This window comes from Globicephala melas, chromosome 15 (assembly GCF_963455315.2).
Source record: "Globicephala melas chromosome 15, mGloMel1.2, whole genome shotgun sequence".
Classification (NCBI taxonomy): Eukaryota; Metazoa; Chordata; class Mammalia; order Artiodactyla; family Delphinidae; genus Globicephala; species Globicephala melas.
In genome coordinates, this window is record NC_083328.1 from 47,466,688 (window position 1) to 47,481,795 (window position 15,108).

General features: G+C 44.5%; 1 protein-coding gene across 3 annotated transcripts in view; it reads right to left on the bottom strand.

Annotated features, from left to right (window-relative positions):
* Positions 1–15,108, bottom strand: part of SPTLC3 (serine palmitoyltransferase long chain base subunit 3) — a 126,358-nt gene that overhangs the window by 50,208 nt on the left and 61,042 nt on the right. For all 3 annotated transcript variants that reach the window (XM_030872555.2, XM_060284868.1, XM_060284869.1), the window contains one exon: positions 2,530–2,635. In XM_030872555.2, coding sequence (XP_030728415.1) covers positions 2,530–2,635 — 106 coding nt within the window. The remainder of the gene's footprint in view (positions 1–2,529; positions 2,636–15,108) is intronic.

Here is a 15,108-nt window from a genome sequence, read left to right on the forward strand (position 1 = left end):
GCAGGTGAGAAAAAAGGAACATCTCTGAGAAGGCAAGTCCATGTTCAGTGGAGACTTCTCCCTGTCTACATGTCGGGTTGATGGAGCTGCTGTGGTAGATTGCCTCCAAAGACGGTTGCCTGTAAGTCTTCCCCTCCCTGTATATACAAGCCAATCCTCCCATCAGGAGGTGGGGTCTGTTTCTCCTCCCCTTGAATCTGGGCTAGACTGATGTCATGCTTTGACCAATAGAATATGGCATAGTGATGTTGTACCAGTTCTGGGCCCAGCCCTCAAAAGGCTGGCAACTTCTGCTTTCATTCTCTTGGAAGCCAGCCACCATGTTGTAAGGAAGCTCTAGCTAGACTGCTGAATGAGAAAAACCTACATATAGAGAAAGCACCCCAGAGAAGAGGAGAGAATAAGGCACCTCAGTCAACAGCCAGTTCCAAGAGCCCACATGTGTGAGTGAGGTCATTTTGGATGTTCCAGACCCAGCCAAACACCCCATAGAAAGCAGCCACATGAATGACCCCAACCAATGTCACATGGAGCAGAGCTGCCCAGTTGGTCCAGACAGCCCGCAGTAGCGTGGGAAATAATAACTCATTGCTGTGTAAGCCACCGTGCTTTGAGGTGGCTCGTTTCACAGCAGTAGGTCACTGGGCAGTCACCATTGCTAGTGAACCCTAAGCTGTGGTTTGTTGCCACCCTGTTTTGGAGCCGAAGTCCATACCTGGCTCCCCTATCCTCCTGATATCATGGTAGGACCCAGGCCCAACCTAGCCATTAGCAGAGGGGTTTCTTTGTGTAACTGACGGGAATATTTGACAGTGAAACGCTGGTGGTCCACTTAATTTCAGCCATGATCAAAGTACTTAGAACACAACTTCTCTTTAGTGAAGCCGAGTTCTGTTTATTTGCAGTTGGGTTCTGTTTACTCTGGTTAAAGGAGATGCCCGTGTGCTCTCCCTCCGCTGATCTGTGCTCCCACCAGTCCAGGCTTGATTGACAGGTGTTTAGATAAGTTCTCCCCTCCCAGGCTGGCATCTGGCACGAATCACACAGGGAGAAAGACCCGTGCTTGAGGCTCTGACAGCCCAGAGTCAAGATGAGATTATTTCCTAAAAGTAGCAAGTTCAGGGCCAGTGAGTGGTTACATTATTCTACAGCAGGGTTGCCCAAACTCGGCGCTGTTGACGTTTTGAGCCAGATAATTCTCCGTTGCAGGGGACTATCCTGTGCATGGTAGGAGGCTTCGCAGCCTCCCTGGCCTCTGCCCACCAGATGCCAGGACGCCAGCAGTACTTTACTGCAGTTGTGACAACTGAAAATTGCCGGATGAGCTTGGTGGTGCCCCAGGGACGGATTCCATTAGCTGCAGAACAAAGGCTGCTCTATCTCAAGCCTCCTTTGCAGCCACGCTTCCCCTTGTTGGGAAGTTAAGCCCTCATTCCCTTCCTTTTTTTTTTTTTTTTTTTTTTTGCTGTACGCGGGCCTCTCACTGTTGTGGCCTCTCCCGTTGTGGAGCACAGGCTCCGGACGCGCAGGCTCAGTGGCCATGGCTCACGGGCCCAGCCGCTCCGCAGCGTGTGGGATCTTCCCGGACCGGGGCACGAACCCATGTCCCCTGCATTGGCAGGTGGACTCTCAACCACTGTGCCACCAGGGAAGCCCCATTCCCTTCCTTTTAATCTTGTTCACTTTCCCATAATTAACCCATAGGAAACATTGCTCTTGCTTCTTCTAACATTAAGATTGAGAATTGATTTAGGAGTGAGTAACTCTGAAGTAATGTTTCCTTGACTCATGCACTAGGGCATCCAACAGAAGACAAACTTGGGAGCAGTTCCTACCTTAGTAACGATCATCAATTCAGACATAGGATGAAGCAAATTCAATCACAACCAGCAATATGAAAGTGCAGCTCTGACCGGCTTAGTGGGTGTTTTGTCTGCTCAGCCTACAAGCTGTGGGAAGACTGAGCATGCCTTCAGATGCTAAGACCGTCTCGCCCTCTTCCCAGCTCTGCATCAAGAATTGTACTCCAGGTTAACCTTACCTTGAAGAAAATGTGCAAGCTTTCTGTAGTCTGATGCTAACAATTGGCAAAGTTCAGCAAGCCTGGACTCTGGGTGCACTATTGAGTTAGGGGCAGCTGGGTGCCCACCAGCAGTATCTACTTTCCTGCCTTTGTCATAAAGGCAAACAGTGTTCTGAGGTTGAATAACCCATCCCGTAAGAGCCCTTGAAACTGTGGGGCAGCCAAAAGTAGTGGAATCAATACAAGTTAGCAATGCTCTGTCAGGACGTTTCTGAAGACACCTTCTTAAGTACGCCAGCCTCCAGGGTGCTCCGCCATACGTATGGTCATTGAAAAGACAGGTGACCCAAGACCTGATGGTTCACATTGATAGCTCTGACTCAGGTCCCTTCATAACACCTATATCTAACTCATTTTTCCATTTAACTAGGAGAGGTCAGCCTTGCCCCATCTGTCAGCTCGCTGTGGGCCTCAGTGTGTGAATAGGTCTCTGGTTATTTACATACCTGTAGATGCCCTCCACTAGGATGAGAATCTTTTTCCAGGCTCTGCGGGTTCGAGGCTGGCCGTAGATTACAGCATCTCTCAGGAGCTTCTCTAGGCTTTGCATGTCTTTAAATAATACACACAAAAAATTGAGTCATGAGAGGGCTTTTCCTTTCCTCCTTCATTTTCTTTTTGCAGAAGGCAGCAGATATTTTAGGCTCAGCCTCTGACCCAAACTTTCAGAGAGCAAAGTCGAAGTCAGAGAACACCTTGGGGGACAGACAAGTCCAGTTTTTAGTAAACGTTAACTCTGACAAGCTGAGTAGTCAGGTTTGTAAAGCCAGCAGAATAAACCTCTAGTGGGAGCACATAGTTTCACAGGCTCTTCAAAGGCTGTCCTCACCTGCCTTAGCAGAGATTGCAGCTTTACACTAAATGCATTTCTTAAACTTAAGCTTTGTTGCCAGGTGAAAATTAGCCCTGAGGGATATCATTAACTAACACTCACCAATCGATGGTTTAGCCACCAGCATGGTAGAGTTTAGCTGGTTTTGCACAGAACGGCAGCATTTTGGGCTGGCAGGGGTCTCACTGCCTAAGTTTTGGGAGGTGGGTAAATGGATGTGGTGTGGAGGCCATGTTCTGGTACAAAGCAGTCCTAGTTTCTTTCAAAACTTTAAGAAACTTTTGAAAGAATCATCATTTGGGGAACCAGTAAAAATGTAGATTCCTTCTCTCACTCCTAGAGATTCTGGACCAGTTCGTGTGGGATGGGGTCCACAAGGGTTCAGGTTTGGGGTCTTGGCACTCCTGGGTCCATCACTCAAAGCCAGACCTATATTTTGAGCTACATAACTGTTTTCCAACCACATTTTAGACAAAACCATGGGTACCTCAAAATAAGCATTTCCAAGATAGAACTTGTGGCAGATGGCATCATTGGCCCCAATTCCTACACTCCCCCAATTTGAGTCCTTTGACATGCGACCTCAGAGCCCTCCCACTAAAGGAACGGAAGATGTTTCCCTGCCTCTGGCTTGGGTTCAGCCAAGTGACATGCTTTGGCTAATAGAATCCAGGGAAGAGAGAGCAGGTTTGTTCCGCGCCTCGGCCTTAAGAGGCCTTACACGTTTCTGCTTTTCCTCTTGTGCTTCTACCAGTAACATGAAAAGAACACTCCCAGGCTAGTCCACAGGTCCTGGAAGGGTCCCAGGAGAGGCTGAGAGACAAGTAGGGCACAGTTAGCCCAGCCCACTTGCAGTCATGAGTAAGAAATAAGTGATATTTGTTGGATGCTACTGGGGTTTCGAGGTTGTTTGTTATGGGACTAGCTAAAGAATGCAGTCTCCAAAGGCCGTTCCTGCTCTAGACCCTGGCTATCTTCCTCATATGGTTTCTCAATATTCCCCAGCACACAGCCTCCCATCTCTCTTACATGCTTCCCTGCTCTTGTCTGTCTGGAGAACCTCCACCCACCACGCAAGCCTCCACTCAAACTCTTTTGGCCAGTAGAACAGACTTTCTTTCTTCTTTGTGTCCTTGATGACTCATCTATTCTGGATTTAAGCACTCATCACACTGCTCATTATTTGAGTTCATGTCTCTTCTCCAGGGAAGGCAGGGACCTTATCTTATTCATCCTTTCAGCCCTAGTCCTAATGCACAGTGCTAGAGCTAAAGCGATATATGATAGTTGAATCGCTTGTCTTTTCATGGAAAAGATTGTAGACCAGGAAACAGGAAAGGGAATGACACTTTGGGATCTAAATAGGAATTATGAGAAAGGATAATTGCCTCATACCTGCAGTAATATTTCTTTAATTAACTGTGTTTTTAGCTTTTTTTTTTAACATCTTTATTGGAGTATAATTGCTTTACAAAGATGTGTTAGTTTCTGCTGTATAACAAAGTGAATCAGCTATACATATACATATATCCCCATATCTCCTCCCTCTTGCGTCTTCCTCCCACACTCCCTATCCCACCCCTCTAGGTTAAAGACAGGCAGCTATATCTTCTGAGTCTTCACGTAAGATGTAGTGTTGTTTTAGTGTTACTACATCACTGACCACTAGATGGCAGCCAAGGAAACAGAAAGCAGCTCTCTTATTTTGAGAATTTCAGGGATAACAAACGTTCATCTTTAGACCTTCTGCTTTCGGCTGGGTTCCTAAAATGCTGAAGTAACCCATGTGATTGGGGGAAGCAGCTCCCTTTTCTATAATCCACCGCAGACCCGTTAGTCTCTGAAGGGAATAAAGAGCTGATGAATATAAGTATACCTGCTTACAGAGTTTTTCCTTCTGGGACTTGGAATTTACAAGTTTTTATACAGAAATGACACACGGTGAGTGTGACTCCGATGCTATAGTAATAAAAGCAAACCCAGACTCCAGAGAGTGGGCACAGAGGGAGCCGACCTCCACATAACAAAGGCCTCATACGACAAAGCCACAGCAGCCAACATCGTTCTCAATGGTGAAAAACTGAAAGCATTTCCTCTAAGATCAAGAACAAGACAAGGATGTCCACACTCACCACTATTATTCAACATAGTTTTGGAAATCCTAGCCACGGCAATCAGAGAAGAAAAAGAAATAAAAGGAATACAAATTGGAAAAGAAGAAGTAAAACTGTCACCGTTTGCAGATGACATGATACTATACATAGAGAATCCTAAAGATGCCACCAGAAAACTACCAGAGCTAAGCAATGAATGTGGTAAAGTTGCAGGATACAAAATCAATGCACAGAAATCTCTTGCATTTCTATACACCTATGATGAAAAATCTGAAAGAGAAATTAAGGAAACACTACCATATACCATTGCAACAAAAAGAATACAATACCTAGGAATAAACCTAGCTAAGGAGAAAAAAGACCTGTATTCAGAAAACTATAATACACTGATGAAAGAAATCAAAGATGACACAAACAGATGGAGAGATATACCATGTTTTTGGATTGGAAGAATTGGTATTGTGAAAATGACTATACTACCCAAAGCAATATACAGATTCAATGCAATCCCTATCAAATTACCAAATGGCATTTTTTACAGAACTAGAACAAAAAATCTTAAAATTTGTATGGAAACACAAAAGACCTCGAATAGCCAAAGCAATCTTGAGGGAAAAAAACGGAGCTGGAGGGCTTTCCTGGTGGCGCAGTGGTTGAGAGTCCACCTACCGATGCAGGGGACACAGGTTCGTGCCCCGGTCTGGGAAGATCCCACATGCCACAGAGCGGCTAGGCCCGTGAGCCATGGCTGCTGAGCCTGCGCGTCCGGAGCCTGTGCTCCGCAACGGGAGAGGCCACAATGGTGAGAGGCCCGTGTACCACACAAAAACAGAAAAAACAAAAAAAACAAACAAAAAAACAGAGCTGGAGGAATCAGCCTCCCTGACTTCAGACTATACTACAAAGCTACAGTTATCAAGACAATATGGTACTGGCACAAAAATAGAAATATAGATCAATGGAACAGGAAGCCCAGAGATAAACCCACGTACCTATGGTCAACTAATCTATGACAAAGGAGGCAAGAATATACAATGGAGAAAAGACAGTCTCTTCAATAAGTGGTGTGGGAAAACTGGACAGCTACACGTAAAAGAATGAAATTAGAACACTCCCTAACACCATACACAAAAATAAACTCAAAAGCAAACCCAGTGAACTAAATTAGCAGTCACTTAAAAGTGAATATTCTAAGGTTTTCGAAAATCTATACACGCAGAAATTATTGTACTGTTTATGCAAACAAGAGGGTCACATACATGTTAGAGCCTGAGTTTGGGAGTTTAAATGAAACCCACTAAAGAGATAAATTTCTCTCCATTCTTTTAATATCAGGCAGGACAGAAAACAAGCCTGCAAAAGACCCTGATGTGTTTTTTGTATTTTGCAGATGGCAGGAACTCATCGTGTTTGTCATGAATGGAGAGTTCGATGAGGAGAAGCTTTTAGCAGAACTTCAGAAAACCCTCAGTGTCCACACACTGGGATCCTTGAGCAAAGGGAAGATCAATCAGCCATTGTTCTGCCATGGGAGACAAACTCACTAACCTCTTAGAATCACAGAAGCTAGACAGAGAAAGATATGACTTCACTCACTGTGGGATTCTGGACCCATGTTAACATCTGGTAGTTTCTGATTTTTAGGTCCTTGCTCTATAATTCTACAGTGTGTGGGTCACAGACCTATAGGATTCAGGGGATTGTGGTTTATGTTCTTGCAGGCCTTATGAGGTTCTACAGTTTCAGCAAATCACATGCTAACATCTGCAAGGGATTTTCAAATAATGATGCTTATTAAAGCACTTATACCCGCATTATGTTAATCCTCATGACACCTCTGAACGATTAGGTTTTGTTTTTTTTTTTCAGATAAGCAAACTCATGCCAGAAGGTTTGTAAAACCAATAACAACCGAAAAAAAAAAAAAAAAAAGACCCTAAGCCCAAACAAACCAGCTTCTTGTTGGAGTATACAGAAAATCCTGAGATACAGAAATTAAAAGAATACAGTTGATGCCATCAAGATGCACTCACACAGTGCTAACTGTACCATCATGTTACAAAGTTATAATGACACACTGTGGATTTGTAATCACCACAAATTTGAGTACCAACAACGCCTTAGACATTATTCACCACCAAGTCTGGCTCATCGAGGTGGGGTCCTGTGGTTTGTGACGGGCTGAGAGGAGGGAGCCGGCATAGTGGGTGATGAGACATGGCCTGGGGTCCACGTTCTGGTGCAAAGCAGCCCTGGTTTGTCACGGGTTAGGGAATTACTAAATCCCAGGGAGAGTCCAGCTATATGCCCAAAGCTCCAATCAGGCTTAGGTGACAATGACGCTCTGCGAGGCTGTTCCTGCACCTGTCCTTAAATTCAAAACCCTCATAATGTCAGCAAGCCCCCGGGATCTGTGGAAACTACACATACAGTCCTGTGAGAAGAGAGCCCAAGTCAACAAGGAAGCCGTAACCTTCTCAGAAGGGAGGTTGGTGCAGTTCAAAAAGTGTCTTCCTAAAGATAAGAACTAGGTCTCTGGCTTCTTTCTTACTTTCCTGTACAGCAAAAACACTGTTTCTCCTGCCTCGGCTGCCTCTTTCCTCATCTCTTGTGCAACTGAGCTTTTGTTGAGACACGAGAACTTGGCCATCCCTCCGTGCCCTGCCCTGCTCTCCATCTAGGGCCCGTGTTCAGGGCTGAAGGGCAGCCTCCACTTTCCTTGTGCTGCCCAGTGTGCTTGCTGGTTCACCCTCATCGCTCAGAGCTCCAGGAAACCTGCCTCCACCTGCATTTAGATATGTCCTCTTGTTCCCTGCTCTGTGGGCTTCTTGCCAAAATCTTTTCATGCCTACACAGGATAGACACTCAACAGCTATTTCTTAAGTGAAAAGATGTTTGGATGATGAAGAAATACTACTTGTTACTCTAATTCCTTGCCCTCCCCCCATCTTTTTCCTGTTCTTCGTGTTCCTTCAGGGATAATCAGTTTCATCCTTCAATATTGAGCCCAAATGTGAACTATTAAGCAGTAGGTACTTAAACAACTGTGAATGATGATAAACTATTCTTATTTTTAAGATGGTTTGTGGGGAACTGCCCCCTTGTGTAGCCTTTGGGGGAAAACATAATCATAATGTCCAGTTCTGGCCAGCAAAGCAAATATTTCTCTCAAAGTGACATTTATAGAGTCTCCTCCATGAGATCAATGAGGGCATTTCTGATGCATTGAAAAATGGGTGTGGGACTTCCCTGGTGGCGCAGTGGACAAGACTGCACTCCCAATACAGGGGGCATGGGTTCGATCCCTGTTCAGGGAACTAAATCCCACATGCATGCCGCAACTAAGAGTTTGCATGCCACAACTAAGGAGCCCGCCTGATACAACTAAGACCTGGCACAACCAAATAAATAAATAAATATTTAAAAAAAGTTTTAAAAAAGAAAGAAAAATGGGTGCCTTCAGTTTTGCAAGGCAGTTTGGATACATACTTTGGTTCAGGTCTTCTGAATGGGTCTGCAAATATGTTTGCAGGTGTCACGTGGCCTTTTGTAGGTCAAAGAAGCAAGGTGAGCTTCCTGGAAGTAGGCAAAAGGCAGCTGGGAGCAGAGGAGCTGGGCTGGGCAGAGGATGAGGTAGGTGCTAGGGGCAGGGCCTACTTACCCAGGGGAGAGGGTCATCCCAGAAATTTCTGGCCTTGGGCACATGAGGTGAAGAATGGGTAGAGCCTAATGCATGGGGACAGAGTGTCCCATGAACTCAGACTCTGGGCCTGATGAAGCATGGAGGGCTCTGATCCTTAGAGAACGGCCTGTGGGACTAGACAGAATGCTGAATAGGATCCCTGGGGAGTGGAGTCAGTGCAGGAAGGTAAGCCTTGATTCAGGGAGCACTGTGGGAGCCCAGGGCTCAGCACCTGGATCCTGTGTCTCAGGTCAGGATGCAGTCAAGGGCGCCCAGTGAATGCTGGCTGCGTCCGCCTAACCCAACTGCCCTGACCCGGGACAGTTGCATGGGAAATGGAGGCATCACTCTACCATCTGGGGGAGGCAGGGAGTGGAAAGGAGATCAAAGTTCATTGTGTTTAGAAGTTGGAACTCTGAAGTCAGACCTCCTCTATTTAAATCCCAGCTCTGCCTCTTTCCAGCTGTCTCTAAACAAGTCACCTCACCACTTTGTGCCTCTTTCTTCATCTGTAAAAAGGGGATAATCGGTAGGTGACTTCTTGTGAAGTTGGAGCTAAAAGGAGTGAGTGCATGTGAAAGTTTCATTACAACAAGGGTTGAATACTCTTACTGTTCAAAGATATAGGGGCAATTGCTTCATTTGTTAAACAACCTAGTTCAGGAGTCTTGAGATTGAAAATGTTGTGGCTTGTAAAGTAATCTAAGTGATGTTTATAGGTTTGACCTTCCACTCAAATGACACTCATGAGCCCTCACTCTGCAGAAGAGGTAGGGCTCAGAGTTTTCCCACAAACACTGCATCCTTTGTTCTTCTTCCTCTTGGCCTTTAAATGCCTCTAGATAGAATCCTGGTTCTTCCTCTCCACTTTTTTTCCCCCTAAACCACTCCAAATTCTTGGCCTGCTCATTCCTCTGACCTTATGGCAACTCTCCTAGCTCAAAAGACTGCTTCTCCTCTTCAAGACCAGCTCAAGAAGCCCTTTGTGACTCACTTGAGTCCAGAGATGACCTACAGCCTTGTTGCTCCAAGTACAGTCTTGTACCAGCCGCATCAGTATCGCCTGGGAGTTTGTCAGAAATGCAGGTGCTCAGGCCCCCCACCCAGAACCACCAAATCCAAGTCTGCATTTCAACAAGAACCCCCACGGTGACTCCTTGTACCTTAAAGACTGGGAAACATGGTTCTAGGATCTACATCGTAAGCATTTACCAGTAAAGTGAGCAGTTACAGGAAAAAAATAACTCAGTTCTGATTTCCCCAAATCTCTGAAAGAAGTGGTTGACCTTTCCAGAGAGTTAAAATTCGCCCAGGGTTTGAGGTCCTTGAATTCTCAGGGTGCTAATATACTCAGCCCAGAGGACATGTTTAGCAAAGGCCTCCGGGTACCCCACGGTGCTTGGACCCATTTCCTCAATGCACCAGAATCATGAAGGAGACCAAGCCTGTGGGTCCCTGGTTGGAGATGATGCCTCGGCTTGTGCTGTAAAATGGCTGGAGAGTCTGTTTTGTGGTACCAATGAGTCACAAAGGCAAACTAAGGGTTGGCTATTTCCCTGAAGCTGCCCAAAGTAGAAAGTGCAAGGAGATATTCTCAGCACGTAGCCAGAGGCATTCAGAGGCCAAACTTCAGCTTCTGAGTTAAGATTCATGTTACTAACAGGATAAGGCATCACGCTAGATTGATTTTCACACAAGAACCCACAGCTCTCTGTGTTCTACATGTGGTCTGGCAGTAGCTGGACTTAGCAAGTGGGTAAGAGTGCCGTCTAGAGCTGTCCAGGTACCTGAATCCTCTCAGCCCAGCTCCTTATTGCAGACACAGGCAATTCTTTGTCCAAGACATATTTTTCTGGCTGTGGGAGCATACTCAGCCTGAGTCAGGACAGCCCTCAACCAACCACCAGCGGGCACTGGTGCATAAATACCCCAGTTCCCACCCCTCAGGTGGGATAACACTGAGGCATGTCTATACTGGCACCCAGAGTTTCCTAGTAAGCTTGAGCTCCAGGTGTTTACTGTGCTAACATTCTTGACAACACGCCCTTTATTGGCCGCCTCCCCTGCTCTGTCTTCATCCCCTGCTTCTCTGCCTGCGTCCTGGGATCACTTCCTAAATAAACGACTTGCCTTCACATCCATGTCTCAGGTCTGCTCCTAGGGGAAATGAACCAAGACAAGAGCAACAGACTTGGGTTTGAATTTTGACTCTCATCACCATATGTCATGCGTGTGTCCTTGGGCAGGTCATTCAATCACTTTGAGCATTGTTTTCTCTTAATAAATAGGAATAATGAAGAGAAACAGGAATCTGGATTTTTGTTCAATTTAAACGGTTGATTATACAAAGGGCTTAATGTAGTTCTTGGCAGCAGTGAACGCTGAATAAATGAGAGTTTGGATCTCAGTACAGTCGTCCCTTGGTATCCAGGGGGGATTGGTTTCAGGAGCCCCTGTGGACACACGAATCTGCAGACGCTCAAGTCCTTTATATAAAATGGCATAGTGTTTGCGTATAACCTACGCACAACCTCCCATATACTTTAAATCATCTCTAGGCTATTTATAATACCTAATACAACGTAAATGCTGTGTAAGTAGCTGCCAGCATGCGATAAAGTTTTGCTTTTTGTAACTTTCTGGAATTTTTTTCCCAAATATTTTCCATCTGTAGTTGGTTGAATCTGGTGGATGTGGAACATGCAGAAATGGAGGGCTGACTGTAATTGCAACATTTGCAATCCAGGAAGAAATAATCCCTCGTGATAAATTCTGCTAAAACTGCACTTCTGAGTTGTCTACTTTTCCTTAGAGAGTATAGCTTTTGCGTGTTCTGATTTTGTTCAGTTCCTCATTCTGATTTTGTGGGAAATAAAGAAATGATGAATCGCTTGAAGTTGTTGGTCAATCCAGGTCACATAGGATTCAAAGTTTATTATGATGGTCTGCAATGGTTTGACTACACTTCGGGTATATTTTTCACATACAGAATGCAAAAATTTAAGGGCCCAGAATTCTGATTTATTTACTATGGCTCTAAATAACAAGTGGGTATCCTCTAGTATTGATCTACGTAAAAATAGGACCTCTTCTCCCCCCAAAGTCAGGAGAGTATCCTTAAGATATAAGCAGAGGACACAGGTGGAGCAAAGTCCAGGAAAGCAGAGCAAGTGTGGTTGTATAAAATCCCGTAATCCTGATGTTTAAGAACATTCCAGTTTAGGAAGGCATTCTTAAACTCCGTCTCATAAGTTATTAGCTCCTATCTGGGCTGGTTGCATGCCTGCTGTACACATAGGAAGGTAACTTTCATCTTCTCCAGATCCTTCAAAAAATCTCCACGTTATCATTTTAATCTGCGTGGATATGTATTAAGGATTAAAGCATCATTGTTTACTGAGGTGTTTAGTATTATCCTGGGAATAGTAAAGCAAGAAAGAGCGCCAGCAGCAACTGATGCCTTAGCTATTAGGACTCCATTTAATTATCTTCCCCTCCATATGCCATCTCACCTCCAGGACCTCTCAAGTGAGAAGTCATTTCAAGGACCCTGGAGGTAGCCTTGCTCTCAAAGGTGGCTGTTTCTGTGGTGTAAATGCAACAGCAGGGAGAGTTGTTCATGGGTAAAAGTCCTGTTGAGCACATTAGTGAGTGAGAACAAGGGATCTGTGTACCCGAGAATGAAAGTGTATTAGTTTCTTACAGCTGCTGGAAAAAATTAACACAAACGTAGGGCTTTACAAAACACAAATTATCTTACAGTTCTGGAGGCCAAAACTCTGAAATGTGTCTTACTGGGCTAAAACCAAGTCGAGGTGCTTTCTTTTCTGGAAGCTGGGTCGGGGGGGACCCATTTCCTTGCTTTTTGCAGCTTCTAGAGGCTTCTGGCATTCATTGGCTGTGGTTTCTTTGATCTCCAAAGCCAGCAATGGCTTGAAGTTTTTCTCACGTGGCATCACTCTGACACTCACTCTTCTGTTTCCCTTTTCCACATTTAAGGACCTTGTGATTACCCTGGACCCTGTGCAATCTCTTTATTTTAAGATTATCCGAGTAGCAACCTGAATTCCATCTGGATCCTTCATTCCCCTTTATCACAAAATATAATATGGTCATAGGCTCTGGGGATTAAGACACAGGCATGTTGGGGGACCATTATTCTACCTCCCACAGAGAACTAAAGAGCCACAGCAGTTCATGCATAACAGAATGTCATGGATTAAATGATGGACTCTGACCCTCACCGCATGCTATTCTTAATTGGGAAAAGCAGGATTTGTACAGACAGTGCCAGCCTTCACCACTGAGGGGCTCTATGATCTTGGACAGGTATTCAACAACCTATTTAGGCCTGAATCTCCTCACCTGTAAATGAGGACCGTCCACAGGGTTAAATAAATACATAAAAGAAGGTTATTAGCTCAGCATCTGGCACAGAGTAAATTCTCAATAAGTGCTATTTGCTGGTATAAAATAACCACAGCAAACACGTATTGTAAAGATATAGATAAAAACTGTTATCTGTCTTCTGGGGGTATAAAGAGAGAGCATGAGGATTAAGTTACTGAGTGTTTTAAGAGATGTGTAAAACTGGAAGATAAAATGAAATCCTTGAATTATAATTTCGGCAAAGGGTTAAGGAATTACCATTTTGTCTGAAAATAATTTCAAACTTAACAAAAATATTTGCAAGAATAAGAATACTACAAAGAACACCCAGATACATTTTACTCAGATTCGTCTATTAACACTGAATCCCATTTACTTTATCATTCTATCATCTATCTATTATCTATCTATCTACCTATCTACCTAACTATCTATCATCTATCTATCTACCATCATCATCATCTCTATAGAATTTCCAAGGGAAGACTGGTGAATGGCACAATTTGGGCTGAATTCCAAATGAAATCCAGATAGAGAAGGTGAGATATTGCGATTTGTAATAAGAAATGATGTATTTGGTCTTCATCCGCTACACTGTTCCTGGCACATAGCTCCTAAAACACTTAGAATTTCCTAAGTGCCGAAAGCTATATTGGTGTCTTTTGTTATGTTAATGAGGTGACTTTTGGAAAGCACCTGAGGATGGGGGCTGGTTGCCAGGGGAACTGACCAGTGATTAGAGAGTTGGAATTTTCAGTCTTTCCTTCCAATCTCTGGGGAGGGTTAGGGGCTGGAGATTGAGTTCAATCACCAATGGCCAATGGCCAATGATTTAATCAATTGTGTCAATGAGACCTCCATAAGCCCTCAGAAGGATGGGGTTCAGAGAGCTTCTGGGTTGATGAAACAAACCTGGAGATTCAGGGAGAGGTTGTGGAAGCTCCTGCATGCTTTCCCACCCACCTTGCCCTGTGCATCTCTTCCATCTGGCTGTTACTGAGTTATAACCTTTTATAGTTAGCTGGTAATCTAGTAAGTAAACTGGTTTCCTGAGTTTTGTGAGCTGCTCTAGCAAATTAGTTGAACCTAAAGGAGAGGGTGATGGGAACTTCTGATTTTTAGCTGGTCACTCAGAAGCACAGGTGACAACCTGGACGTGAGATTGGCATCTGAAATGGGGACAGACCTGTGGAGTCTGATGCCGTCACTAGGTAGATAGTATCAGAATTAAGTTAAATTGTTGGATGCCCAGCTGGTGTTGCAGAATTTCTTGGTGGTGTAGAGAACCCCACACACATTCGAATTGGTTCCTGAATCATTAAAGGGATAAGAGAACTGCTTTGAGGAGAGCTGATCTTTACAATCCATAAAGACACATCTTTTCCATCTGATGCTGTTCAAAATTTTAACTCAAAGTTGCTTGTATCTCTGTTTTCATCTCCCCTGGACACCTGGGAGGGCTACTAAATGCTGCGAGCAAAGCTAATCCCTCCAAGGGACAGCATGGCACACAGCAGAACACAGGCACTTTTCCTTGCTTCTTGAAGTACATACATCTTGGCTTATATACATATCTTTGTGGCTCTACATTAACTGGCAAAGGAAGGCCTTAATTTTAAGGCTCTTCTCCAGTAGTTCAGCCCCACACTCAGGACACGCTTGGGGGTCTTGCTATCTTTGCACACTGCAGATTAGTCTTCTGTTTGAAACGTCCTTTCCCTCACCCCTGATTAGAATTCTCCCAATCCTTCAAAGTCTATGGCAAATGCTATGCATTTCATGCAATCCCCTTAATGAGATGACCTCTGCATTCTTCTGGGTCACCATAATGTTCTCTACTATCCCTTAGTGGCGCTGGTGATGACCATGACGAGGATAATAATAATCATAATAACACAGCAGGTACAAACAATTCAGTAGTTTCTATTACCAGGTATTGTGCTAAGCACTTTATATTCCTTCTCCAGCATACCATGAATCAGGCATCATAATAGAGATTATTTTTGGA